At 52.1% G+C, this 24,222-nt stretch overlaps 1 protein-coding gene across 2 annotated transcripts in view; it reads left to right on the forward strand.

Annotated features, from left to right (window-relative positions):
* The window catches only part of LOC106824950 (mucin-2-like), an 86,555-nt gene that overhangs the window by 23,628 nt on the left and 38,705 nt on the right, over nt 1–24,222 (forward strand). Inside the window, exons 31-49 of one of the 2 annotated variants that reach the window (XM_070488523.1) lie at nt 708–1,010; nt 1,302–1,519; nt 1,892–2,066; nt 2,570–2,817; nt 3,388–3,571; nt 3,847–4,069; nt 4,735–4,913; nt 5,325–5,394; nt 5,525–5,628; nt 5,735–5,766; nt 6,581–6,758; nt 7,061–7,165; nt 7,394–7,434; nt 7,683–7,805; nt 7,907–8,002; nt 8,726–8,854; nt 9,038–9,077; nt 9,387–9,513; nt 9,610–10,013. In XM_070488523.1, coding sequence (XP_070344624.1) covers nt 708–1,010; nt 1,302–1,519; nt 1,892–2,066; nt 2,570–2,817; nt 3,388–3,571; nt 3,847–4,069; nt 4,735–4,913; nt 5,325–5,394; nt 5,525–5,628; nt 5,735–5,766; nt 6,581–6,758; nt 7,061–7,165; nt 7,394–7,434; nt 7,683–7,805; nt 7,907–8,002; nt 8,726–8,854; nt 9,038–9,077; nt 9,387–9,513; nt 9,610–9,847 — 2,813 coding nt within the window. In that variant the 3' untranslated portion in view covers nt 9,848–10,013. Of the gene's footprint in view, nt 1–707; nt 1,011–1,301; nt 1,520–1,891; nt 2,067–2,569; nt 2,818–3,387; nt 3,572–3,846; nt 4,070–4,734; nt 4,914–5,324; nt 5,395–5,524; nt 5,629–5,734; nt 5,767–6,580; nt 6,759–7,060; nt 7,166–7,393; nt 7,435–7,682; nt 7,806–7,906; nt 8,003–8,725; nt 8,855–9,037; nt 9,078–9,386; nt 9,514–9,609; nt 10,014–24,222 lie in introns of those variants that run through there. The other variant, XM_070488524.1, reaches the window with a different exon arrangement.

Here is a 24,222-nt window from a genome sequence, read left to right on the forward strand (position 1 = left end):
CTGGAGAGCTCACTCAATTCCCAGGAGAGAGTTGAAGCTCCTTGGAACTGAGCTGTTGCCCCCTGCCCTGCCTTGTGAGAAGGGTCTCCAGGAAGGTTCCAGTGGGCTTGGTGAGCCTCCCTTACCAGTGGAGCCTGGCCACCGAGCGTTCAGTGTGCCGCTTACCATTGGCCTGTGTGTGGGCGGCTGACCTGAAGGCTGCCCACTTGCCCCCACAGAACCTCCTTCCTTAGGACAGCTGCTTGTGGCCCACCTCCCTCAACTCACACCTGTGTGATGGGCAACATGGGCAAAACCATCACCAGGGGAGCCCACTGAGGCACATGGGGCCAGAGCCAGGTGAGGGGGCAGAGGCTGCCAAGCAGGTGCCCCGGGAGACCCTCCCTCCATCCTCCTCTTCTGCCTGCGCCTCATCACGGGGGCTTCGGAGGGCAGCTGGTCAGTGTCCTCGGATGGGCCAGTGTCCCGTGATAACCCCTCCGGCCAGGGGGGCGAGCACTGCTGCTGCTCAGGGGCAGGTGCTCCTCCCCTGTGGGCTTCCCCATTGCCCACACCGTGCATGTGGCCCTGCTCACCCTGACCAAGAGCTGGGGCAATGGACATGGGGTCTTTCCATGCCACGTACCTCGCCCCAAGGGAACTGTCCAGCTGTGCATCTATGATGAGCCGCTGCCATCAGCCCTCACCCGTCACCTCCATTCTTACAGGCACGCAGACGTCAGGTCCCACCTCCTCAAAGACCACCCCCACCAGCGGGACCACCACCGGGCCCTCCTCGCCCACCCTAGGATCCCCTTCTACACCCTCTCCTGTGACTGTCTCAACGACCACCACGGGAAGGCGCACCCCGACCTCGACCATGCCACAGACCACCAGCACCTCGACCACCAGCGTGCCCACCCCTACCCTGACCCCACTCAGCACCCCGAGCAGCAGCATCACCACCAGCTCGATCAACAATGCCACCAATGTCAAATGCTGTTTTCTGAATGATACGTACTATGCCCCAGGTACGCAGGCTGTTCCCTCTAACTCTCAGACGGTAAAGCCTAGTGGGACTTTGGGCTCTGTTTTTCCAGGGGTAGAAGCCGGGTTTCAGGTCTAAACCAGGAGCTCACTTGGGAAGCTGGGTGCTGCGTGGGGGGAGCTGATTCCGTGGCCAGCCCCACCTTGCTGCAGCCATGAGTCAGGGGGAGAGGGGGTGGTGGGCTCCCCTCTGGTGGCCTGGGTGGGGACCCGCCTGTGCACACTGGCGGCCAGCCCTGCCTGGATGGCGTAGGCACTGGTCTCTCCCCCTGCAGGCGAGGTGGTGTACAATGGCACGCACGGGGACACCTGCTACTTCGTGAACTGCTCGCTGGACTGCTCCTTGCAGTTCTTCAACTGGTCCTGCCCATCTACCCCGTCCCCAACGCCCAGCACACCCACGCCAACGCCCACGCTGTCCACAACATCAAGCACGCTGACCACCACCACGCCCCCTGTGTATGAGTGCCCCGACTTTGATCCTCCCAGAAAGGTCAGTGGGCTGTGGGCAGCTGTGTCCCCACTGTCCAGGCCTTCAATGCCCCAGGGGCTGCCTTCCTGCTGGTCACCCGAGACGCCTCTGTCCCCCATGCCCCGCACCATCCCCAGTAAGGCCATGGCTCCAAGCTGCCTTTCCGACGTGGGGTCTGCTGGGGCACCCGCCGTCTCACCCACAAGGAGCACAGTGCTGTGCTCTTGCTGCAGCACAGTGGCCTTGAAGCCGCCTCCCTGATGGGGCGGCCCTTGGCCTCCAGCCTCCTGGGGAGGGCTCTTAGGTGCTCACCCCGGGGCCTCACAAGCAGTGTCCTGTGTGGGCCGGGTGGTGGGGCCTGTCCCCCTGACCCTGCGCCCTCCCCGCCCTCAGGAGAACGAGACGTGGTGGCTCTGCGACTGCATCATGGCCACTTGCAAGCACGACAACACGGTGGAGATCGTGCACGTGGAGTGCAAGCCCCCACCCATGCCCACCTGCTCCAACAACCTCACGCCCGTGCGCGTCCTGGACCCCGACGGCTGCTGCTGGCACTGGGAGTGCGACTGTAAGCCTGCGCTGTGGCCCACCTCCTCCCTTCTGTGGGTGGGGGCTGCGTGGCCTGAGGTCCAGACCCCAGGTTGGATGTGACGGCCTTGACAGCCGAGCTCACTGAGGGCCAAGCACACGTCCAGAGGGACTTCCCATGGCCCAGCTCATTGCGCATCTCAAGGGGGCTGGGCAGGGGTGGGGTATGCCTGGTGGAGGGCACCTCTGTGGTTATAGGGGCAGAGCTGGAGTTTGAACCTGGACCTTCTGGCTCCAAAGCCAGGCCCCGTCCTGCAGAAGGAACTGCCGCTGAGGGCTGTGTGGGGAGATGCCCTGTGGGGGCCGGACGAAGCTGACCCCCATCCTCCCTGGCCCGATGCCCCGCCTGTCCCAGACCAGACTTTCCGTGTCCCTAGGTTCCTCCCTGCTCTTCTCACCCTCCCTGAGCTCCTGACTGCATCCTGTCCCCTCCCCCCGGGTCCCCCTCCCTCTGCCCCCGGCTCACCCGGGCTCCCTCCACAGGCTACTGCACGGGCTGGGGGGACCCGCACTACACCACCTTCGATGGGCTCTACTACAGCTACCAGGGCAACTGCACGTACGTGCTGGTGGAGGAGGTCAACCCCACCGTGGACAACTTCGGGGTCTACATCGACAACTACCACTGCGATGTCACCGACCGAGTGTCCTGCCCCCGCACACTCATCGTGCGCCACGAGAGCCAGGAGGTGCAGCTCAGGACGGTGCAGATGCTGCCCCTGAAGGTGCAGGTATGCTGGCAGGACCCATGGCCACGGCGGGGCATCCATACGGCTCCCTCCCTTGGCGGGGGCTGGGCTGCAACCCCAGAGATGGGCTGGGAGGGGATCAGTGCTCATGGGACACATGCGGCCCTTCTCACAGGGCCACCAGGGGCGTCAGGGACCCCTCAACCTCCCCTCTCCTGACCCCACCACCCGCCATGAGCACAGGCGTCTGAGGCAGAAGCCCCCTCCCCAAGCACAGGTGCACACACCGCATGGAGTGGTTGGCTCCCATGGCCAGGGGAGCCCCACCCTCTGCTCGGAGCCCGGAGTCTAGGGGTCCTCACCCCTGGGACCAGCCTGGACAAGTCTGCTCAGTGCACTGAAAAGGAATTGAGAAAGGGTAGCACCCCCTACCACATGGTGTGATGAGGAGGGTGCTGTGGCCCCAGGCGCTCTCTGAAGGTGCTGCCTACCCGCCCCCTCTCTCACGTACTTAAGGCTCCTTTGTCCTGGTTGCCAGGGAAGGGCAGGCCTCCCGCTGAGTGGGTAGCTTCTGCCAGGCTTGCCCTCTGACCCCAGGTGTGTCGGCCACAGGTGCAGGTCAACGAGCAGTCCGTGGCGCTGCCCTACAAGAAGTTCGGGCTGCAGGTGTATGAGTCGGGCTTCAAGTACGTGGTGGACATCCCCGAGCTGGGCGCCCTCATCTCCTACGACGGCCTCTCATTCTCCATCAGGCTGCCCTACCGCCTGTTTGGCAACAACACCAAGGGCCAGTGTGGTGAGCCCCTGCCCCCTGCGGCTCCTGCGCCTTGCCCTTGGGAGGCCGGCGGGGAGTGGGCACCTGCCAGCCTGGATGAGGTCCTCCTCCTCTGCTTGGAGCCCCCATGGCCGTCATCCCTGTTTTGGCCCCTGTGGGACACCAAGAGGAGTCTAGTCTAGTCTGTGCCCTCGGCGCTGGCCAGCTGGTCCCCAGAGGACCTGGGCAGGAGGAGGGGAGGGGTCCCAGGCGCTCACCGGGTCTGCTGGAAAACGTGGCCCTTCTCGCTAACCCAGGCACGTGCACCAACACCACCTCGGATGACTGTGTGCTGCCCAGTGGGGAGGTCATCTCCAACTGCGAGGTCGCAGCTGACCAGTGGGTGGTGAATGACCCCTCCAAGCCACACTGTCCCCACTCCAGCTTCACCAGCCCACGCCCGGCCACCACGGCAGCCAGCAGCCGCACCCCCACACCGAAGGACTGTGATCCTTCCCTCTGCGAGCTCATCAAGGACAGGTGACCCTGCTCCCGGCCAGTCTGTGGCCTCGTCACTAGAGAGCTGCAGAGACTCAGGGAGCAGCCTCGCCTCTCTGTGCACCCCCCACCCCCGGGCCCTGTCTGCACAGAGGAGACGAGGCTGGGGACCTGGTGTGGGGCTGGGAAGGCGAGGGCCTTAGGGCTCGGGCTCCTCATTTCTATGGGGCCGAGCTGCTTCGTCAGACACCCCCCTGCCTCTTTTGATTCTCGAATCTCTCCTGCCTCCTGGGAGGTGCAGGATAGGCTGAACTTGAAGCCTGGGGTAGACCAGTGGACCCAGGACGCAGCTAGCATTCAGGGCTGAACCAGGGAGGCAGATTGGGGTGTAGACAGAGAGGGGGCACCCTCAAAGCTGGCATCCATGGGAGCGAGTGCCTCGTGCCCAGAGGTATGCAAGTCAAGGCTGGGTGGCCCTCTGCCAGGGTTGCTGGAGGTGGGATCCTGGGACCTGTTGGCCATTTAGATGTGGAGCCTCCATCTCTGAGCCCGGCCCCACGGCCTCATCCTCGGGCCACTGTGCCGGCTCCCTTGGTGGGATACAGGCTGAGCTCCAGGAGGGCAGCCCAGGCAGAGGGGCTGGGTGGCGGGCAGTGAGAGAGCCTGGTGGCACTGGCTGAAGCGTGACCCACACCCCTCCCCAACAGCTTGTTTGCCAAGTGCCACGCCCTGGTGCCCCCCCAACACTACTACGATGCCTGCGTGTTCGATAGCTGCTTGGTGCCCAACTCGGGCATGGAGTGCGCCAGCCTGCAGACCTATGCGGCCCTCTGTGCCCACGAGGGCGTCTGCATTGACTGGCGGAACCGCACCCAGGGGGCCTGCCGTAAGTGCTCACCTGTTCCAGCCCCTGGGCGGGGTTGCTGAAGAACGGCTGGGGAGTCTGGATTCTGGAGGGCACTGTACCAGCTTGAAGCCAGACCAGGGTGGGGTGGCCAGGCCCCCATGGAGACAGGCTGGACCTTTGGGTGGGGAAGGAGGGCAGGCTGGAGGGGCTGGGGACACTGGACGGACTGCCAGCCTTGCTAAGCACCACTGGGCACCAGCCTCCTGGCTCGGGACAGCATGGGGGACCAAGGCGGGCAGCAGCAGGCAGCTGGCCACCCTCAGCCAGTGTGGGAGGGTGGGTCCTTTGTGGGAGGGGCTGGGCAGGACTGTCACTGGTCAGGGGACAGGGGGATAGGCACAGGCTCCTCTGACATCTCTGGCCCCTCTGACTGCTGCCTCCCTCCCACAGCGGTTACGTGCCCGTCTCACAGGGAGTACCGGGCCTGTGGTCCTGCCGAGGAGCCCACTTGTAGGTCCAGGTCAGTTGCTGGGAGACGTGCGGGACGGTGGGCTCGGTCCCTGGGCGGTACTATCTGAGCATGGTGCTCCAGCATGCCCGCTCCCCAGCCCGTCCACATCCCCATCTCACAAAGCCCCCCACTCCTCCAGCTCCTCACTGCCGTTGAACGACACAGGCGTAGTGGAAGGCTGCTTCTGTCCCGAGGGCACCACCAGCTACGCCCCTGGCTTTGATGTCTGCGTGGAGGTCTGCGGTACGTTGCCTGCTCTCGGTGCCTCCCTCCTGTCTCCGAGAGGCTGAGCCTGGCTCCTGTGGCACCGAGACTCTGCTGACAGGATTCCTTTCCTCTCTCCTCCTAGGCTGTGTGGGACCTGATGACGTGCCCAGAAAGGTCGGCCTTCCTCCTTGGTGCTGGGGCGGGATTCTCCCAAAAATCCTGAATTTTGTGGGGGTGGGGTGGGGTGGGCACAAGAACCTAGGAGCCTCAAAGACTGAGTAATGAGGCATTTAAGTCCTGGAAGGCTGAGCTAGCACGATATGCACCCATCCATCCATCTGTTGCCCTGTCCCCCCTCTATCCATCCCATCTGTCTGTCCATCTATCCTTCCATCCATCCATGCTTCCATCTCTGTCTGTCCATCCATCCTTCCATCTCTCCATCTGTCTGTCCGTCCTTCCATCCATCCACCCATCCATCTGTCCCTCCATTCTTCCATCCCTCCTTCTTTGTCTGTCCCTCCATCCTTCCATCCCTCCATCTGTCTGTCCCTCCATCTTTCATCCATCCATCCCCCCATCTCTCTGTCTGTCCCTCCACCCTTCCATCCATCCCTCCATCAACATATCCTCCACCCGTCCACAACACCCACCCATTGCTCATGTGATGCTGTCTGGAACCGAGATGATATCCTAGCCACTGCACTGTCGTGTCTCCCACCCATGGTTGATTCCTTAGTTCCATGATTCACCAACCCTCTAGACACCTGTGGTGTGTCTGCCCTGAGCCAGGCCCACGTGTTGTAGGCAAATGCTGGTGAGCAGGTCACGATTGAGATATTAATGGCCTGGCCCTAAATGAGTGCCTTTGTCCTGGGTCAGAACCTGCCCCATGTGCTCAGAGGTGGGAAGGCAGGGGTTTTCCTGCAGCCCGGGCCTGTGGCGAGGCCACCTGCTCTTCTCCCTGCTCACCTCCTTCCTCCTGCAGTTTGGGGAGCGCTTTGAGTTCGACTGTAAGAACTGCATCTGCCTGGAGGGTGGAAGAGGCATCATCTGTCAGCCCAGGAAGTGCAGCCAGAAGCCCCTGCCTGAGTGCAAGGAGGACGGCACCTACCTGGTCACGGAGGTCAACCCCACTGACACCTGCTGCACCATCAGCTCCTGCAGTAAGGCCACGCCCCGGGGGTAGGGGAGCCAAGCCTGGGCCCTTGGGCACCTGTCTCCTCCTAGGGCCCTCGGACTCACTGAGCAAGTTCCCCACGATGATTTCACCTCCCTGGGGAGCTGGGGAGCAGCGGCCGCAGGGTGTGTCCCACTGAGAGTGGGTGTTGGAGGAGGAGGCTGTGATGGGCCTGCTGCTCATGCTCGTCACCTGCAGATGCCCAAGTCCTGACCCTGCACTGCGGATAGTGGCGGGGCGCAGCCTTCAAGGAGCCATGCTCATTACCGTGTTTCCTCCCCTCTTCAGAGTGCAATGCCAGCCTGTGCAAGGAGAAGCCCCCTGTGTGTTCGCTGGGATTCGGGCTGAAGAGCGAGATGGTGCCGGGAAGGTGCTGCCCCCACTACTCGTGTGGTGAGTGGGGCCCGGGGGCTAGGGCAGGAGGAGGCCCTGGGGCTGGGGCTGACTGTGGCTTGAGTGAGGCCATGTGGTGAAGTGGCTCCCTCCTGAGGGACTCATTCTGCATGGCCGATGCACCTCCCCCCCACCCCCAGGCCCTGAGTTCCCACCCCGTCCACTGGCTGTGCGTGTCCTTGGGCCCAGCAGGGCAGTCTGACTGCGTCCCCCGTTCTTTCTCCCCAGTGCCCAAGAACGTGTGTGTTGTCGGGAATGCTGAGTACCAGGTGAGCCCTGGGCTGGGCCAATGGGAGGTGGAGGCAGGGGAGGAGTGGTGGGGTCCTGGGCAGGCTCTCTGGCCGGGTGGGATGCGGGTGAGGGCCCATTCTGGGAACTCTGCTGTGCGAGCCATGCCCGGGGCAACCAGCTCCTCTCTCCCACCCTTGGAGCCTTCTGGGATGGGAGCTGCACTCCCCGAGGCGGGTGGGAGGTGTGGAGGGTGCCCAGCCTCACTCGCCCCTCCCTGTGCCCTCAGCCCGGCTCTCCAGTTTACTCCTCCAAGTGCCAGGACTGCATGTGCACCGGCAGCAGGAACAGCACCACGCAGCTCAACGTCATCTCCTGCACCCACGTGCCCTGCAGCACATCCTGCAGCCCTGTAAGCAGCCGCCACCCTGTCGCTTCCCTCGAGGAGTGGGGTTATGGCCCCAACAGCTCCTGTCTTCTTTCCCTCGCCAACCTGAACCCCATGTCTCGTAGGGCTATGGGCTCGTGGAGGCCCCTGGGGAGTGCTGCATGAAGTGTGAGCAGACCCACTGCATCATCAACCAGCCCAGCGGGCAGTACATCCTGAAGGTGCGCGAGTCCCCTGCTCAGGGCTGCTCACATCGCGGCAGGGTCGGCCTGGGGCTGAGGGCACGGCCTGGGACAACTCCCGCTGCCCCTGGCTGAGTCCTCTGTGCCACTGTCCTGGGTGGCTGTGACAAGGGACCACAGACTGGGGGCTGAAACAACAGGCAGGATTCCCCCATGCCCCCACCCCGCCCCATCCTGGAGGCTGGAGTCTGAGGCCCAGGTGTGGGCAGGGCGGCGCTCCCTCTGGCCCAGGGAGGGTCCTTCCTGCCTCTTCCAGCTTCTGGGCTCCAGGCCTTCCTGGGCTTGTGGCTGCAACACTCCAGTCTCTGCCTGTCCTCACATGACCCTCTCCTCTGTCTCTCTGTGTCTTACAAGGACACTTGTCATTGGATTTTGGGCCCCCTCCAGTAGTCCAGGAGGATCTCATCTCGAGATCTTAAGTATGGCTGCAAAGACCGTTTTTCCAGAAAAGGTCACCTCCATGAGTTCTGGGGTTTAGGATGGGGATGCGTCTGTGGATTACAGGCTGGTGGCTGCCCCTGGGCCCTTCCTGGGTGTCACCTGCCCAGTGACTCTGGGCCTGCAGGCTGGGCCTCCTGCCTGAGAAGCTGCACTTGGCTGGCTGGTCAGGCACCTGCAAGGTGTTTCCAGTCTGTCTTTCGGGGTGGGCCTCCGAGGGTGGGCCTCCTGCGGGCCCTCACCACGCTGTCCTCTGCCCCACAGCCCGGGGACGTAAAGAGGGACCCCACCAACAACTGTAGCTTCTTCAGCTGCATGAAAATCCACAACCAGTTCATCTCGTCCATCTCCAACATCACCTGCCCGGAATTTGACGCCAGCGCCTGCCTCCCGGTGAGCGAGCCCGGGGAGTGGGGGTCCCCTATTTTACCGTGGGGCTGAAGCCCCAGTGCTGGGACAGTGGCCTCTGGCCTTAGCCCGTTCTGCAGAAACATCCCCTTCCCACGCCTGTGGCCAGAGGAGGTGCTCACAGCTGGGGGAAGGTCTGGGGCGCAGGCTCACCCTCCTTTCCTCCAGGGCTCCATCACACTCATGCCCAACGGCTGCTGCAGGAAGTGTGAGTACAGAACGCTCGGTGGGCTGCTCCCGGGGTCCGAGGCAGGGCCTGGTGGGTGGGCTAAACCCAGGCTGCCCTGTGGGGAGGAAGGCATGAGGGGATGGTGCCCTGGGAGCCCTGTCCCCTCTGTGCCCCTCTCAGCAGAGTGAGGAGTTTGAGGGTGTCACTGGGGGTGCCCAGCTCGCTAGAGGGCGCCTGAGGGCCAGGCGAGGTGCACTGGGGGACGGAGAGGAAGCAGTGAGGGAGACCTGGTGGGCCCCCTTGAAGTGTGGAGACCCCGCCACAGAGCCTCCACTTCCTCACCTCCAGGCATCCTTCGCAATGAGACCAGGATCCCCTGCTCCACCATCCCCATTACCAAGGAAATTTCACATGCCGGCTGCAGCAAGTTGGTGACCATGAACTACTGCTCCGGGTCATGCGGGACCTTCGCCATGTGAGTCCCAGGCCACAAGTGGCCAGGGTTGGGGGAGGGGAAGGGGAGGCTGCCCCCTCCAGGAGGTAGTGGTCCCTCACTGTGACCCTCCCCCAGGTACTCTGCCGAGGCCCAGGCCCTGGACCACAGGTGCACCTGCTGCAAGGAGCAGCGCACGAGCCAGCGGAAGGTGGTGCTGGACTGTCCCCACGGCGGCTCGCGGGAGTACACCTACACGCATATTGAGAGCTGCCTGTGCCAGGACACCACGTGTGAGCTCCTGCCGCCCCAGGGCAGCACCCCCAGCCGCGTGCGGCGCTCTGGCCTCACGGCCCGGCCTCCGTGGAGGAGGTGAGCAGGGCAGGTGCGGCCACCCAGGCCCCGCCCTCCACTGTCCTCCTCATCGCCCTGCTGACCCTCTGAGCTTTCCGGCTTCCTAAACTGGCTTCCTCTCTGCGGATATTTATTTTCCGAGCCTTTGTTCAATTCTTTGCTTTCCTAATAAACTTGGGCAAAGACGCTGTGCTGGTGTGCTTCCCTTAGTGCCGGGGGTCTGGGTGCGCCATCGTGCAGGGGTCTAGGATCAGCTGCTTCCCGATGGGCGAGTGGTTGCAGATGGTCCAGAGAGGGCCCCTTGGCCCTCTGTGGGGCCTGCTCACCAGGCTCCGCCCGGGACGCGGGGGACACCTGCAGTTATGTTGGTGTGGCTTTGGGAAAGTTCGTGTACAAATGCAACCAAGTGACCCCCTTCCCTAGAGCCACCCCCTGGGAGCCGTGCCCCACCCTGTCCTGCTCTTGGCGTGTGCAAAGCCCTTGTTGGTAGTGAGATGCAGGTGGCCCCCCTCCCAGGAAGTCCCCCAACCCAGAATTTGTGAAAAGGACTCAGGTTCCTCTGCCAGCCATTCCCAGGGCTTCCCCCTCGTGAGCCCTCCGTCCAGCACCCAGGGGCTGAGAGCTCTGGGCAAGAGCGTGCGTGTGCACGTGTGTGAGCACTGAGTGTGTGTGTGCAGAGTGTGTGTCATCGCCTCGCTGTGTCTCCACACGGGGAAAAACCCGGGAGGTTCTCGATCCACGCATCGTGGGTTGCATGCCAGCTCCTGCTGCAAAAGTGACAAAACGTGACCTCAGGGTCCCTGCGGGCTGCTGTGAAGCTGCTGGTAGAGGCGTCGGAACCTCTGGACCAAGCTGAGATGTTCTGGTGGGCTCTGCGGACCCAGCAGGAAGCCCGTCCTGTGTGTGCGTGTGCACGCAGGCGTGTGTCCGTGAACACACCTGCCGCACGTGGTTAGGGAACTGCCTGTCCTCGTCCTTCTGAACCTGCGGAGCCTCCCAAGCGGGAATCCCCAGGGAGGGCGCTCCAGTCTGCTTACTACAGTTCCGTTTACGACAGTTCCGTTTACGACAGAGCCGTTTACGACAGTTCCATTTATGGCCGAGCGCAGGCTGGCGGCCCTGGGCGGAGCTGTGGGACCCGAGAACCCCGGCGCCTCCTCCCTCAGCAGCAGCGCTCCGGCCTCCCTGGGGCGAGGGCAGGGCGCCCGGGGTCCCTGGGCCGAGGCCCGCGCGGTAAGCCGGCCTGTGGCGTCCTCGGCGGGCTGGGGGCCCGTCGGGTCCTCTGCCGCGTGGACGCCGGGCCCAGTGGGGTCCGTGTGGCGGTGGGGTGGGGCCCGCAGGGGTCGCGGCTGCTGGGCGCCCCGGTCGGCCCCGCACCCTGTGCTTCGTCCCGCTCACGCCTTCTGGGGCGCCGGGCGGAGGCCGCTGCCCGCCCCTAGCTGACCCCTCCGCCCCCGCCCCTCCCCCGCCCGACCCCACCTGCCACCACGAGGGCTCTGATGGCCGGTGGGGCCACCCGGCACGTGAGCACCACCCGGGTCCTCCACCCGCGGGGCTGGGGGTCTGTCCTTGTCCCCACCGGCCCGGGAGGGCCTCCGATGCTCCGGACCCGCCCCTCGGGGGACCTCGGGAGCCCACACTGCCCCTGGCCCAGGCCTGTGGACTCCTAGCTGGTCAGCTCCTGGGCCGGCCCTGGAGCCACCAAGGCCCCCTCAGAGCAGAAGGTCTGTGAGGGGACACGGGCTGCCCTCTGCTGCGCTGCCCGGGGGTCCTGGGTGCTGTAGGGTGGCCGGGTGCCCCCCAGGGCTCTGGGCTGTTTCTGGGTCCCCCCACGAGGGCTGTGAGCTCCGCTCCTTAGCGAGTGTGATGTCCCGTTGGCGTGAGCTGCATCCCGGCCCGTCGTGGTGACTATCACCTCTGCCCTTCGGCTGCTCCCTTCTGGGTCCGGCAGGCCCAGCACAGGCTGGGTGACCTGGGGAAGGGTTGGGTGGCGTGGCCTGTGGCCTGGTCAGGAAGAAAGGTCAGGTCCAGCCAGCTTCCTCGTCTGCTCCCACCTCTGCACCTGTGAGGTGCGGGTCGGGTGACTGGGGGCAGGCGAGGGTGCAGCTGGGCCCGCCGCTCCTCCAGCTGGGCCCAGAGCCCCTGGTTTAGGCAGAGCAGCCCCAGGTTTGCTCTTTGACATGTTTTCATGAGGTTTTCTTTGGAAAGAGACTTTGGGCCTAAAAGTAGTGTGACAATCACTGTCAGGTGGTCCCTGAGGCTGCTGCCCCCCACCCCCACTAGAGGAAACAGTGGGCGCTGTCCCCAGGTGCCCAGCAGGAGCAGGTCCCACAATGCTGTGAGGAAGTGACCCAGCCTTCCCTAAGCAGTGGCCCAGAGCAGGTGGGTGGGGACTGGGGAGGGCTGCTCCTCTCTCAGGAGACCCTGTCTGCCCCACACTGTCCCCTCATCTCCCTTTCTTGGGGGAACCTTCGCCGGTGTCTTAAGTCGGAAATGAGTCCAACATCATTTGTGCTAGAATCTGCTCTTGACCAGCTCTGAAGACCCCCCAGGACAGAGAGAGGCCCCTCCCTCCTCCCTCAGGCTTGTGACCCTGCAGAGTGACTGGGAGCCTCGACTTTCCCATTTGCGAATGGGCACTTCCTCTCTCCATCCTGAGCATTTCCTTCCATGGGCCCTGCAGAGGCCATGCCTCCCTCTCCCCAGGTCCACCTGTCCAGGGGCCCCTACCAGGACACAGGACCCCCTTTACACATGAGCAGAATGAAGGAATTTTCCAGAGCCAAGGATAAATACTGTCCTCAGATCTGAAGTGCTTGCTGTCTCAGACAGAACACGTCTGGAAGTCAATTCATCGTTTTGCTCCAGGATGTGGAAAAGTGGAAAGAGAATCACTCCCACCCTAACAATGAGAAAAATCCAGATGAGCAAAACCCCACAACTTTCTTCTAATCCGTCCAAGGCTGAGGCTGCAGGGCAACCAGGTTGCCTGAAATACAAGAACCCCCACTCCCCAGGAGAGGGACTTGTGTGCCGTGTTACCTGAGCAGAACCCAGGGGGCGAGCAGAGAAATGAGCTGAAATGGAATGGACTGCTGAGGGCTGGGTGTGGCCCACAGCAAGAGGAGAGGAAGTTATTCAGGCAGAAGGAATATGACCCCAGACAAAAACTTGGATCTAAACAAAGAAATAAGGGCCTCTGAAAATGGTGAAAATGAAGGCAACTGTGAGACACCAGGTTTTTAGTCATTTTAGAAGTTAATCACATGAGGAAAAATCCTAACAGTGTGTCATGGGATTCTAACACGTTGGAGGCAAAATGCCAGGTTGGGAAGGAGGAACTGGGGGAGCCCAGCCGTGATGTTCTCACACGATAAGTGAAATACTGTCTTATTTGAAAGTCTGTTATGATAAGTTACAGAAATATATTTTAAGCCATAGAGCCACTCCTAAAACCTTTTTAAAAGAGGCATAATTAATAAGCCAGTGGTGCAGAGAGAATAGTAAAAGGTATTCATTTAAACAAAAAAGGCAGAAAAAGAGGAAAATAGACTGTAGAACAAATATAAAACAGCAAGATGGTAGATAAAAATCCAACTATGTCAATAATTACGTTAAACATACGTGGTATAAATACTTCAATTAAAAGATGGAGATAATCAGTGTGGATAAAAAAGCAAGACAACTTGTATGCTGTGTACAAGAGGCTCACTTTAAATATTAAGACATATACAGGTTAAAAAGAAAGGGATGGAGGGGCTGGCCCCGTGGCCAAGTGGTTAAGTTTGTGCGCTCCGCTGCAGGCGGCCCAGTGTTTCGTTGGTTCGAATCCTGGGCATGGACATGGCGCTGCTCATCAAGCCACGCTGAGGCGGCATCCCACATGCCACAACTCGAAGGGCCCACAATGAAGAAAATACAACTATGTACTGGGGGGCTTTGGGGAGAAAAAGGAAAAAATAAAATCTTTAAAAAAAAAAAAGGGATGGAGAAAGATTTACCATGCCACCAGAAATCAAGAGAAAGCTGGAGTGGCTAGGTTAACATGAGACAAATTAGATTTCAGAGCAAGGAATATTGCCAGAGACAAAGAGGGATGTTACAGAATGATAAAGGTGTCAACTCAAGAAGAAAGAAGGACAATCCTAAATGTGTGTGCACCTAACAAAAGAGATACAAAATCCAGGAAGCAAACACTGATGGAAATGAAAGGAGAAATACATAAATCCAAATATTGTTGGAAACTTCAACACCTTTCTCTGAGTAACCAACAGAATAAGAAAGGAGAAAAATCAGTAAGGACCTAGAAGACGTAAAACAAATGCTATAACTTGATCTGATTGGCATAGAGTGTCCCACCTGACAACAGCAGAATGTCACGTTCTTTTCAAGTGCATGTGGAACATTCACAAAGATGGGCCATATTCTGGTCACGAACCAAAACTCAGCACATTTAAAAAGGTAAAAGTCATACAAAGTGTGTTAGGCAACCACAATGGAATTCAACTAAATAGCAACAACAGAGAGATATCTGGAAAATTCCAAATACTTGGAATTAAGACACCCACTTCATGAATCACAGAGGATGCCATAAGAGAAATTGAGAAGTATTTTTAATGGAATAAAGTGAATAAAAATAGAATAAAAATGAAAACAGAGCATCGCAAAAATCGTGAAATGCAGCTAAAGCATTTCTCAGATGCACATTTATGAATTTTATTTTTATATTGGGGAAAAAAGTTCTCAAATCAATGATCTAAACTACATTAATAAGTAAAAGAAGAGAAAACAAAACTCAAAGCAAACAGAAAGAAGCAAATAATAAAGAGCATCAATAAATAAAATTTAAAATAAAAGATGCAACCACAACAAAATCCCAATAGATATAATTGATGAAACAAAATGTGGCTCTCTGAAGAGATTAAAAATGAAGTTGAGAGACCTGGGGCCAGCCGGGTGGTGTAGCGGTTAAGTTCACCTGCTCTGCTTCAGCGCCTGGGGTCTGTGGGTGCAGATCCTGGGTGTGGCCCTGCACACCACTCATCAAGCTGTGCTGTGGAGGCGTCCCACATAGAAAGTAGAGGAAGGTTGGTACAGATGTCAGCTCAGGGGCAATCTTCCCTCAAAAGAACAAAAACAAAACAAAAAATTGACCAACCTCCATCAAGGCCGATGATGAAAAAAGGGCAAAGACATTAATGATTAATATCAGGATGAAAAAAGACACAAGTATGTATCCTACAGATGTTATAAAGATAGTAAGGGAATATTCTGAACAACTTTATGCCAAGAAATTCAATAACTTAGATGAGGTAGGCGAATTTTTTGAAGGAAACACATTAGCAAAACTTGGTCAAAAGAAATTGAAAACTCAAACAGCCTGTATCGACTCTAGAAACTTAATCCATAATTTAAAAGCCTTCCCAAAAGAAGACTCCAGGCAAATGGCTTTGCTGGTGAGTTCTATCCAACATTTAAAAAAGAGGTAATACCAGTGTTACATAAATTCTTTCAGAAGATAAATGAGGAGAGAACCGTTAACTGCTTTTATGGGGCTTGTATTTGTCCTGATCCCTGAAGCAAAGACATGACAAGATCAACTCCTGTCATGAAAATAGATGCAAAAATCCGTAACGAAAATTAGCAAGTCATATCCAGCAATGTCTACACAGGCTGATACGTCATGACCAAGTAAGGTTGAACCCAAGAATACAAGGTTGGTTTAACATATGAAAATCGATCAATGTAATTTACCTTATTTGTGAAATAAAGGATAAAAACAAATGATCATATTGTATGCAGAAAAAAATCTGAAAAAAATCATAGCTCTTTAGTGGTAAAAACTCTCAGGAAGCTAGGAATAAAAGAGAACATGTTTAACCTGATTGGGGACATTTCCAAAACCCTGAAGCTAGCATCACACTCGGTGGTAGAAAGCTGTTCCAAGATCAGAAAGGGGAGTAGGATGTCTGCCCTCAGCTCTTCTATTTAGCGGGTGCTAGGGGACCTCGCCAGTGCAGTAGGGCAAGCAAAAGAAACGAAAGGCGTTCAGGCTGGAAAGATGCAGCTGTCTGCATTTGCAGATGGTATATTTCTGTGTGCGGATCCCTAAGGAACCTACAAAGTAACTACTAGAAAGAATAAGTGAATTTATCAATATTGCGGGATATAAGGTCAATATGCAAAGACACACTGGCGTTTGTATAGTGAAGTTAACGACACGCACTCCATTTACCATAGTAACATATGAAATACTTATGAAGAAGTTGAACAAAAGTTGTATAAGATGGATACACCAAAAACCTCAAATATTACAAAGCAAAATTTAAAGGCTGGAGTAAATGGAGCCCTATCCATGTTCACGGTTGGGGAGATTTAATATTGGTAACGTGGCTCTTCTCCCCAAATGGATTCATTTAAAGAGTCAATGCAATACCAGTCAAATTCTTTTCTTTTTTTTACTATCTTATCCATTTTAAAAAAATTTGAGGTCCTAATAGTTTACATGATTGTGAAATTTCACTTGTAATTAATTCTTGTCTGTCACCTCATAGGTGCTCCCCTCCACCCTCTGTGCCTACCTCCCACCCCATTCCCCTGGTAACCACTGAGCTGTTTTCTTTGTCCATGTTCTTATTTTTATTCCACACATGAGTGAAATCATCTTGTCTTTGTCTTTCTCAGTCTGGCTTATTTCACTAAGTGTAATTTCCTCCAGGGCTTTCCATGTTTTTGCAAATGGTATCAATTTGTCTTTTTTTCTGGCTGAGTAGTATTCCATCGTATACATATACCACATCTTCTTTATCCAATCATTGGTCGATGGGCACTTGAATAGTTTCCATGTCTTGGCTATTGTGAATAGTGCTGCAGTGAACATAGGGGTGCATATGTTACTTTGGATTGTTGATTTCAAGTTGTTTGGGTAGATACCCAGTAGGGGGATAGCTGGGTCATATGGTATTTGTATTTTTAGTTTTTTGAAGACTCTCCATACTGTTTTCCATAGTGGCTGCACCAGTTTGCATTCCACCAGCAGTGTGTGAGGGTTCCCTTCTCTCCACACCTTCTCCAACATTTGTTAGTTTTAGTCTTGTGATTATAACTATTTTAACTGGTGTAAGATGGTATCTTAGTGTAGTTTTGATTTGCATTTCCCTGATGATTACTGACATTGAAGATGTTTTCCTATGTTTATTGGCCACCTGCATATCTTTGGAAAAATGTTCATATCCTCTGCCCATTATTTAATTGGGCCGTTTGCTTTTTTGTTGTTCAGTTGTGTGAATTCCTTATATATTATGGAGATTAACCCCTTATCGGATTTATGATTTGCAAAAGTTTTCTCTCAGTTGGTGGGTTGTCTTTTGGTTTTGATCCTAGTTTCCTTAGCCTTGCAGAAGCTCTTTAGTCTGATGAACTCCCACTTGTTTATTCTTTCTTTTGTTTCTCTTGTCTGAGAAGACATGGTATTCGAAAAGAACCTTTTAAGTTGGATGTCAAAGAGTGTTTTACCTATATTATCTTCCAGAAGTTTTATGATTTCAGGACTTATCTTCAAGTCTTTGATCCATTTTGAGTTTATTGTTGTGTATGGCATGAGATAATGGTCTACTTTCATTCTTTTGCAGGTGGCTGTCCAGTTTCCCAAGACCATTTGTTGAAGTGACTGTCTTTTCTCCATTGTATGTTCTTGGCACCTTCGTGGAAGATTAGCTGTCCATAGATGTGCGGTTTTATTTCTGGGCTTTCAGTTCTGTTCCATTGATCTGTGTGCCTATTTTTGTGCCAGTATCATGCTGTTTTGATCACTATGGGTTTGTAGTACATTTTGAAGTCAGGGAGTGTGATGCCTCCAGTTTTGTTCTTTCTTCTCAGTATGGCTTTAGCAATTCAGGGTCTTTGGTTGCCCTATATGAATTTTAGGATTCTTTGCTCTATTTCCTTGAAGAAGTCATTGGGATTCTGATTGGGATTGCATTGAATCTGTAGATTGCTTTGGGTTTTATGGACTTTTTAACTATGTTTATTCTTCCAATCCATGCGCATAGAATCTCTTTCCATCTCTTTATGCCATTATCTATTTCTTTCAATAATGTCTTATAGTTTTCATTGTATAAGTCCTTTGCTTCCTTAGTTAAATTTATTCCTAGGTACTTTATTCTTCTTTTTGAAATTGTAAATGGAATTGTATTATTGAGTTCTCTTTCTGTTAGTTCATTATTAGAGTACAGAAATGCAACTGATTTTTATAAGTTGATTTTGTACCCTGCAATGTTACTGTAGTTAATTATTTCTAATAGTTTTCTGATGGATTCTTTAGAGTTTTCTATATATAAAATCATGTCATCTGCAAACAGTGAGTTTCATGTCTTCACTCCTTATTTGGATTCCTTTTATTCCTTTCTCTTGCCTAATTGCTCTGGCCAAAACCTCTAGTACCATGTTGAATAAGAGTGATGATAGTGGGCATCCTTGTCTTCTTCCTGTTCTCAGAGGGATGGCTTTCAGCTTTTCCCCACTGAGTATGATGTTGGCTGTGGGTTTGTCATATATGGTCTTTATGATGTTGAGGTAGTTTCCTTTTATCTCCATTTTGTTAAGGGTTTTTATCATAAATAGCTGTTGGATCTTGTCAAATGCTTTCTCTGCATCTATTGAGATGATCATGTGGTTTTAGTTCTCATTTTGTGAATGCGGTGTGTCACATTGACTGATTTGTGGATGTTGAACCATCCCTTTATCCCTGAAATAATTCCCACTTGATCATGATGTATGATATTTTTGATGTATTGCTGAATTCGGGATGCCAATATTTTGTTGAGGATTTTTACATCTGTATTCATCGGCAATATTGGCCTGTAGTTTTCCTTTTTTGTGTTGTCCTTGTCAGGCTTTGGTATCAGAGTGATGTTGGCCTCGTAGAATGTGTTAGGAAGTTTTGCATCTTCCCTAGTGTTTTGGAATAGCTTGAGAAGGATAGGTATTGAATCTTCTCTGAATGTTTGGTAGAATTCCCCAGGGAAGCTGTCTGGTCCTGGGCTTTTCTTCTTTGGGAGGCTCTTGATTACTGTTTCAATCTCTTTACTTGTGATTGGTGTATTCGGATTCTCTATTTCTTTTTGATTCAGCTTTGCGAGCTTGTAAGAGTCTAAGAATTTATCCACTTCCTCTAGATTGTCCATTTTGTTGGCATATAGTTTTTCATAGTATTCTTGTATAATGTGTTCCATTTCTGTGGTATCCGTTATTTGTCCTCTTTCATCTCTGATTTTATTTATCTGAGCTGTCTCTCTTGTATTCTTGGTAAGACTGGTTAGGGTTTTGTCAATTTTATTTATCTTCCCAAAGAACCAGCTCTTTGTTTCATTGATCCTTTTTACTTCCTTTTTTTGTTTCAAGTGTATTAATTTCTGCTCTGATTTTTATTATTTCTCTCCTTCTGCTGACTTTGGGTTTTGTTTGTTCCTCTTTTTCTAATTCCACTAGGTGTATTTTGAGACTGATTATTTGGGTTTTATCTTGTTTGTTAAGGTCAGCCTGCATTGCGATGAGTTTCCCTTAATACGGCTTTTGCTGCGTCCTATATGAGTTGGTGTGCTATGTTTTCATTTTCATTTGTCTCCAGGTATTTTTTGATTTCTCCTTTAATTTCTTCAGTGATCCATTGCTTGTTCAATAGCATGTTGTTTAGTCTCCACATCTTTGTCCTTTTCTCAGCTTTTTTCTTGTAATTAATCTCTATCTTTATAGTATTGTGATTGGAAAAGATGCCTGTTATTATTTCAATCTTCTTAAATTTATTGAGGCTTGTCTTGTTTCCAGACATATGGTCTATCCTTGAGAATGTTTGGTGTGCACTTGAGAAAAATGTGTATTCTGCCGATTTTGGATGGAGTGTTGTATATATGTCTATTACGTCCATCTGGTCTAGCTTTTCATTTAATTCCACTGTTTCCTTGGTGATTTTCTGTCTGGATGATGTATCCATTGATGTGAGTGAAATGTTGAGGTCCCCTACTATTATTGTGTTATTATGAATGTCTTCTTTTAGTTTTGTTAATAGTTGCTTTAGGTACTTTGGTGCTCCTGTGTTGGTTGCATAGGTATTTATAAGTGCTATTTCTTCTTGATGGAATGTCCCTTTGATCAGTATACACTGCCCCCTTTGTCTCTCTTTACCTGTCTTATCTTGAAGTCTATTTTGTCTGATATAAGTATCGTGACACCTACTTTCTTTTATTTTCCATTAGCTTGGAGTATCCTCTTCCATTCTTCCCTCTGAGTCTGTGTTTGTCATTGGAGCTGCAATGTGTTTCCTGGAGGCAGCATATTGTTGTGTCTTGTTCCTTAATGCATCTTGCCACTCTGTTTCTGTTTGTTGGAGAATTCCATCCATTTACATTTAGGGTGATTATTGATATATGAGGGCTTAATGCTGCCATTTTATCACTCGTTTTCCGGTTCTCCTGCATTTCCTTTGTTTCTCGTCCAGTGTATTTTGGTCTATCAATTGAGTTATGCAGTTTCTCATGTTGTGTTTCTTTGTTTTCTCCTTGTTTATTATTTGTGTGTATTCTGCTTTTTTCTTTAGGGGTTACCCTGAGGGTTGTATCCAAGATCTCGTGGATAAGATAGTCCCTTTTCTGATCGCCCCTAGTTCCTTAGAGTAAACGGATTCAGTCCCTTTCCTCTTCCCCTCCTAAGTTGTTTTTCTCACATCTTATTCCATCTTGTATTATGAGTTTCTGGTTAAAATGACAAGTTTATCTTTGTTTTTGAGCACCAATCAAATTCTTAATACGCCTTTTTGAAGGATTTGACAAGCTTCTTTTAAAAATCATATGAAAAGGCAAATGATCTAATATAGACAAAACAATTTAGGAACAAAGACAAAGTTGGAGGGCTAACGTTACCTGATTTCAGGGAAATGTTATATAGACACAGTTTTATATTATTTATTATTTATGTTATCTATATTATGTTGATTATTTATACTATTATAAAGAGACAGTATGTATCTATAATTAATAGTGTACTATTAGCATAAAGATAGACATATAGGTCAATGTGACGGAAGAGAGAGTCCAGGAAAAGATCAATACTTTTACGGTGAATTGATTTTCAACCAAGGTGCCAAGGTAATTAATAAGATATGGTAGTCTTTTAACAAATAATCCCAGAATGGCTGTCTATCTGTATGGAAAAGAAATGAACCCAGCCCTGAGCTAACACGACACACACAAATCATCCTTTTACATGCAAAAGCTAAAACTATTAAAGTTCTAGAAGAAAATATTTATGACATTAGGATAGGTGAAGATTTCTAAAGTAGTCACAAAAAGCACGAATTATAAAAGAAAAAACCCAATAAAATCAACTTCACTAAGATTAAAAACTTTTGCTCTTTGAAAGACATAGTTACCAACATGGTAAGCCACAGTTTGAGAGGAAATTTTGCAAAACACATATCTGAAAACAAGCTTATATCCAGAATATAAAATAAAGAACTCTAACAACTCAATAAGTTAAGCAACTCAATTCAAAATGGGCAAAGGATTTATAGGATCCTTCAGAAAACATGGTATATGATTGAGCAGCAAGCATACAGAAGGATGTTCAACATTACTAGTCATCAAATAATTGCACAAACTACAAAGATATGCTGGGATACACACATTGACAATACCAAGTGTTGGCAAGAATGTGGGGCAATTAGAGCTCTCCTACGTTGCTGGAGAGAATGAGAAATCATGCAGCCACGTTGGAAAACAAGATCTTACAAAGTTAAATATGTATGTACTCTATGACCCAACAGTTCCTCTTTTGGGGGTTTACCTGAGGCAGGGGCACCATCTGGCCACATAAAGACATGCGTGTGGACGTTCAAAGCATTATTCAAAATTTCTGGAACTAGAACCAAGTTAAATGTTTATGCACTGGGAAATGGATAGACAAATTGAAACATATCCACACAGTGAAATACTGTTCTCTGATGAAAATGAACAATACTGATAGACGCAGCACAGATGCATCTCAAAAACACTGTGTTAACTGAACACAGTCAGACCTAAAACACAGCATGAGTCCATCCTGAATGTTCTGACAATGACAAAACGGGGAAAAGAAGGCAGATCGGGGGTTTCCTGGGACCAGGGATGGGGGAAGGAACCAGCTGCAAAATGTCACAAACAAGCTTTTGAGTTTCTCTGTCTTGACTGTGGTGGCGGCTCCATGATGGCATACAATTACTAAAGTTTAACTGACTGTGCCCTTAAAATGATGCATTTTATTCCATGGAAATAATACTTTGATTAAAGAAAATGAACCTAGTGATGGTTGCTTAAAAAAACAGCATTTATTTAGCTCCTTATTCCGCAGTTTGCAGTCTGGGCTGGCTTGTCCTGTGTCTGCTGTCTGTCATTTGGTGGTCTGCTGGGCTGGCCTTGTCTGGAACAGCTTGGGTCATTGACGTCTCTCTTGGCCAGTCCTCTTCTTCTCCAGAAGAAGAGAACTGTATGCAAGTCAGCCACATTGTTTTCAAGAGGACAAGGCCCGGTGCACAAGCACTTTTCATGCCTCCATTTGTGTCCCATTTGCTGCTGTTCCAGTGGCCATAATGAGCCACGTACATGGCCGAGCCCAGATCAGTGAGGACAGGGCACAGGGGGTGTGGACAATGGGGGCTCTGACCACATTATGTTACAGACAACTCCAGATGGCAAAAACACGGGAAACTTAGCCATCTCATTTCTGAAACTAGAAGAACTGTGACACCCATATCAGCCACAAACAGCTTGAGGAAAGAACGTGGGAGAAAAATCCCATCACTAACACAGATGCAGACAGCTGAGGAGAACGTCAGCACAGTGAGTTCAGAAGGGGGCATCAGAAGCCATTGTGGGGCGAGCGCTTTTCTCTTTCCAGTGGAGCCGGTCCCCTTAGCACAATGCTCCTGCCCCTCCACCCTTCACTTGCTCCATCTCAGGGAGTGTGCAATGACCTAAAGGATCTGCCAAATCTGGAAAAGGAACAGGGCTTGTGTATCCCAGCTCTTCTCTGTCCCTTCCTCCAGGGCTGAGCTAACCTCCACCATCCCTGTCCTCTTCTTCTCCAGGAGGGGGGCTTGTCCAGCCCCAGCACTGCCGGCGACTGGAGGACTGTCTGTTTAATTCTCGGGGTCAGAGTGAGGAAGCTTGCTTACCCACAAACATAATCCATGGCCTCCAGCCTAGAATTTATAATTTGCAAGACCAGGCTTGGCCCTGCATGTGCCAATGCCGTTTGCTTATTTTTCAGTTGGTTCAAGCAGTGGCATGGGGAGCTGGTGCTGGGTATGAAGCCCCCACCACCACCCTGACACCCCAACAATTGTACGCAAGCAGGTCTGTCCAGGAATTCAAAGATGGTTCAACAACAGAAAGTCCCCTTGTGTATCAGTCAGGACAGCTTTGCTGTGTTGCAGTAACAAAGCTCCCAGATCTTGGTGACCTATGACACAAAGTTTCTGTCTCATTCGTGCTTCATCTTTGTTACTGGTTGGCTGGTGCCCTGCTCCACATGTCAGTCCAGGACCCAGGGTGATGGAGCAGCTATCATCTTGAAGATCACATTTGTCATGTGGAGGGTCCTGCCTGGTGTCTAAATCTTCTGAATAAATGGTGACCTGGCCCCTCACAGCCACAGGGGCCGGGATGTGCCATATCACTATGTGAACAGGGTGGGAAGCTGGCAATACTGATTTCCACATCGACAGATTTAAGGAGAAAAACTTTGTGATCTTAATAGATGCAGAAAAAGCATCTGATAAGTCACAGCTTGTCTTGATTTTTTTTGTTGAGGTGATGATAGTTCACAACATTGTGAAATATCAGTCGTACATTATTATTTGTCAGTCATCTTATGGGTGCGCCCCTTCACCCTTTGTGCCCACCCGCTACCCCTCATCCCCCGGTAACCACTAACCTGTTCTGTTTGTCCATGTGTTTGTTTATCTTTCACATATGAGTGGAATCACATAGTTTGTCTTTCTCTATCTGGCTTATTTCACTTCACATAATACCCTCAAGGTCCATCCATGTTGTTGTGAATGGGATGATTTTGTCATTTTTTATGGCTGAGTTGTATTCCATTGTATATACACCATATCTTCTTTATCCAATCATCAGTGGATGGGCACTTAGTTTGCTTCCATGTCTTGGCTATTGTGAATAGTGCTGTCTTGAATATAGGGGTGCATGGGTCTCTCTGAATTGTTGATTTCAAATTCTTTGGATAGCTGCCCAGTAGTGGGATGGCTGGATCATAGGGTAGTTCTATTTTTAATTTTTTTGAGAAATCTCCATAGTGTTTTCCATGGTGGCTGCACGAGTTTGCATTCCCACCAGCAGTGTATGA

Source organism: Equus asinus, chromosome 17, assembly GCF_041296235.1.
Source record: "Equus asinus isolate D_3611 breed Donkey chromosome 17, EquAss-T2T_v2, whole genome shotgun sequence".
Classification (NCBI taxonomy): Eukaryota; Metazoa; Chordata; class Mammalia; order Perissodactyla; family Equidae; genus Equus; species Equus asinus.